General features: G+C 40.4%; 1 protein-coding gene across 1 annotated transcript in view; it reads right to left on the bottom strand.

Annotated features, from left to right (window-relative positions):
* LOC117173631 (nose resistant to fluoxetine protein 6-like) overlaps nucleotides 1-3,259 on the bottom strand; it is a 21,726-nt gene that overhangs the window by 13,095 nt on the left and 5,372 nt on the right. Inside the window, exons 4-5 of the mRNA XM_033362272.1 lie at nucleotides 2,437-2,616; nucleotides 18-178 (exon numbers count right to left, since the gene is read on the bottom strand). Coding sequence (XP_033218163.1) covers nucleotides 18-178; nucleotides 2,437-2,616 — 341 coding nt within the window. The remainder of the gene's footprint in view (nucleotides 1-17; nucleotides 179-2,436; nucleotides 2,617-3,259) is intronic.

Below are 3,259 nucleotides of genomic sequence, written 5' to 3'. Positions count from 1 at the left end.
AATGAAGGTATAGCCACCTGATGTAACGATGTAAGTAGTAGATGTACAAATTCAATTCTCCTTGTGATGGTGCATATTTCTTCAAAAACGAATATGACAATAAAAATCCACTAATAGTAAGAAATGTATCCACTCCATACATTACTAATGCCGTTATAATATTTATGAATAAAGGAAACTGTAAGAATAAAGTACACATATATGTATGTGTATATAGTTAAAGGTTTGCCATGAGCAGGACAACCGCGGGATTTCAAAGGGAGTGGGGGTGTCATGTTAAAAAATTACACCTGCTCCCGGTACAATCGTGGTAACGCTTTAACAGTAACCACGTGTCACGACCGTGAGATAGTTTTGCCATTCTACGATGCACTCTATACGACGATTCGGCAAAAGTCTTGTGTACCCTGAGGATACGGAGCGACCCTAAAATGGCGGCTTTCTACATCTTCTGCGTAATTTTAGCACTTCTTTGACACGCAGATATGCTTTTCAGGCTATTAGCCAGTGAAAGCTTGGCACTTTTAAGAGCACGGGTGATCAGGAAGACCGGCTTTATAGAATATTCTGGATATAACCGTCGCGACTTCCTTTTAAAGCCTTTATATCTCTCTTTCTTTTCATTCTGCTTGACTGCGATGTTCTTGTTGGCTGGTGCCGAAAATTTGATAATGGAGATTGTTCGTTTCTCGAAGTCAAAGAGAGCTATTTCAGGTCTCGAGTGCGCGACAGAAGCAATTTTAGAGAATATAAAGTTCCAGTATATGTGGAACTTCTCATTTTCGAGAATTGGCCCTATTTAGCTAGGAGCATTTGGCGGAGCGTTATCAGGGCTAATGCCGTATGAGTCATAGAGATGGTAATACATCACTTTTATTGTCGCATTGTGTCTTTGGATGTACGCCGCACCTGCATGAGTTGGACAACTAGATATTATGCATCCTACATGCTCTGGGTGTGCATGGAACGCTCTGCAGCTATCATCGGACATGTCTTAGAGCATAATGTTTCGACGATATGTTAAAGTAGACATTACACCGTCTTGGCACGCCAAAATGAAACCCTTTGCTTGCCCGACTTCAACCTGGGTAACTTGAGGAAAGCAAACGCTAACTCGTACTTAATCGACTGATCCTTTATATTTCTGTAGAAAATGCTGTGCATCCTCTTGTCGAGGAACTGTTCGCGGCATTTTTCTTCTGTGATTTTTTCATCCAGTCCGTCAAAAGAGAGCACTCGAGATGGATAATTTTTTTTAATTTCGCTCATCCCTGATATTGTAGTAAAGGCTAAGTCTTTCAGTAGCCTCCTCCGATGCTTTATGCAAAAACGCTCTTTTGCCCACTTATTCGTATTCCCTGGCCATTTTAAGAAGAGGGTAACTTTTATTTGCGACTATGTCTTCTGCATCTAAGATAATCCTGTTGTAAAGCTATTCGAGATTTATTATACCAAATCTCGAATGGTTTCACAACCGGAATATATTGCGCGACCAGATTGACGGCGTGAGATTTAAAGTCGTGAAACAGGCGACTTAAGTTGCATGATTTTGTTCATGTGTATGACCTTTCTTTGCCTGAGAACCATTCCAAATGAATAAGGCACAAACAGGACGGTCAGCATGTTCGTTGCGCAAACTTTGTTCATCGACGACAGTTCAATGACCAAATCTTTCTTATAAGAGGATTGTATCTGTATCGGAGAGCATCATTTATAGGTGCTACTTCTTTAATGCGGCTCCGTAGCACGCCTAGATGTAGATAGGTCGCTTTAGCACCAAGGTGTCAAATAGCGTTTCTATCGACGAGCTCAGGTTCCTTGGAAATCCCAGCAAGTCGTCCTTGCTTCAAATGAATCTTGGCATATTTTTAAACCCAAACTCCATTTCAATTTCCCGAGTGTACTTTTCGACAATTCTTAGAGCAGGACTAATCTGTCGCCCTAAAACAGGCTTCTCTGTAAGGTAACGCTGTTAGTTGTCAACCGATTTTTTCCAGACGAGATAGTAAATCTGGTTTTCCAATGGTGCATCCAAATCTCTATGTTCCTCGCTATATGTGGATGAACCTATAAGATTCCCGACAGACAAATGATAAGTCCACGGGAGGTTGAATCAAAGTATTTCCGATAATTAATCCATGCCAAGGACAGACAGCGCTGGTAGGATGCTGCACCTCTGCAGAAGCGTCTGTGGATAAGCAGTTTCTTCCGACATCCTGCTATCCCTTTCATTTAGCCGCGTTGTTCGTACATTTCTCGCCACACAGGTCTGGTTATCCGAATAATCCTATCATTCAGAATAGCTGTGCAAACATTATATAACGTGTTTAGATAAGTTTTTAGCCTGTAATTCATGGGGTCAGACAAGTTTGCTATCTTTGGGAGAAACACTGTGCCTGATTCTGGCGGGTAGATGACTTTTAATACTTTCTTCACCTTTTCGACAGTAATAGGTGGGTATTCCTCCTTAGGCGTTCTGAGGGCTTTGTGCAGCGCCTTGAAGATATTCATGTTCGTCGTTTCTTCATTCAGTAGATGCTGGACTTTGTGGACATCCCTCTTAAATGCTTCGAGCTCCTCTGGTTTAAGCGGGGGGTCGACAGTGACTGGAGGGCTCTGGTAGATTTAAGATGGGTTAGAGAAAAGCTGTTCATTTTCTCTGACACACCTCTCACTCTGCTCTAGACCTCTTATGGCATCAGATAGTATCATGTATTCACAACCTGAGCCTTTGGTTGAATTCCAAACACATATATAAATATACCACCCATTTCACTGTCACGAGACGTGGCCATAATTGTGCTTTAACGCGATTCTACTGAGAGCCGGTGTAATTTTTAGATGACAGTTGTGCCGAGTCGGACATTGCGGTAAAAATGCGGTGTAAAAAAAAAAGATGGCGTTACATGTGCATGTAATAATGTAATAGAAATGACGATGGACTCAGCATTGCTTTACTTTTCTGTCATCATAAATAAAAATAGTACAAACATCGTTAAAAAAATCATCTAAAATACATGTTTTTATTTAATTTAAAAACAAATACAACTATTTACCAGACAAAAAGTTATAAACAAATACACAATGTGAAAATCTGCCGAGAAAAAACTTGTTTTTGAATGATAGTACTCTTGATCGACTAGTCTAGCATAATTTTCACACATACGAGGGTGGATTGATAAGTTTCCGGCCTGACCAAGAAAAACAACGTTTTTAAGAATTTTTTTTTTTATTTCTCAACATAATCTCCTCCAAGGCT

Source organism: Belonocnema kinseyi, chromosome 5 (assembly GCF_010883055.1).
Source record: "Belonocnema kinseyi isolate 2016_QV_RU_SX_M_011 chromosome 5, B_treatae_v1, whole genome shotgun sequence".
NCBI lineage: Eukaryota > Metazoa > Arthropoda > Insecta > Hymenoptera > Cynipidae > Belonocnema > Belonocnema kinseyi.
The sequence above is the reverse complement of the archived record's forward strand: the minus strand, read 5'-3'. Positions and strand labels throughout refer to the sequence as shown.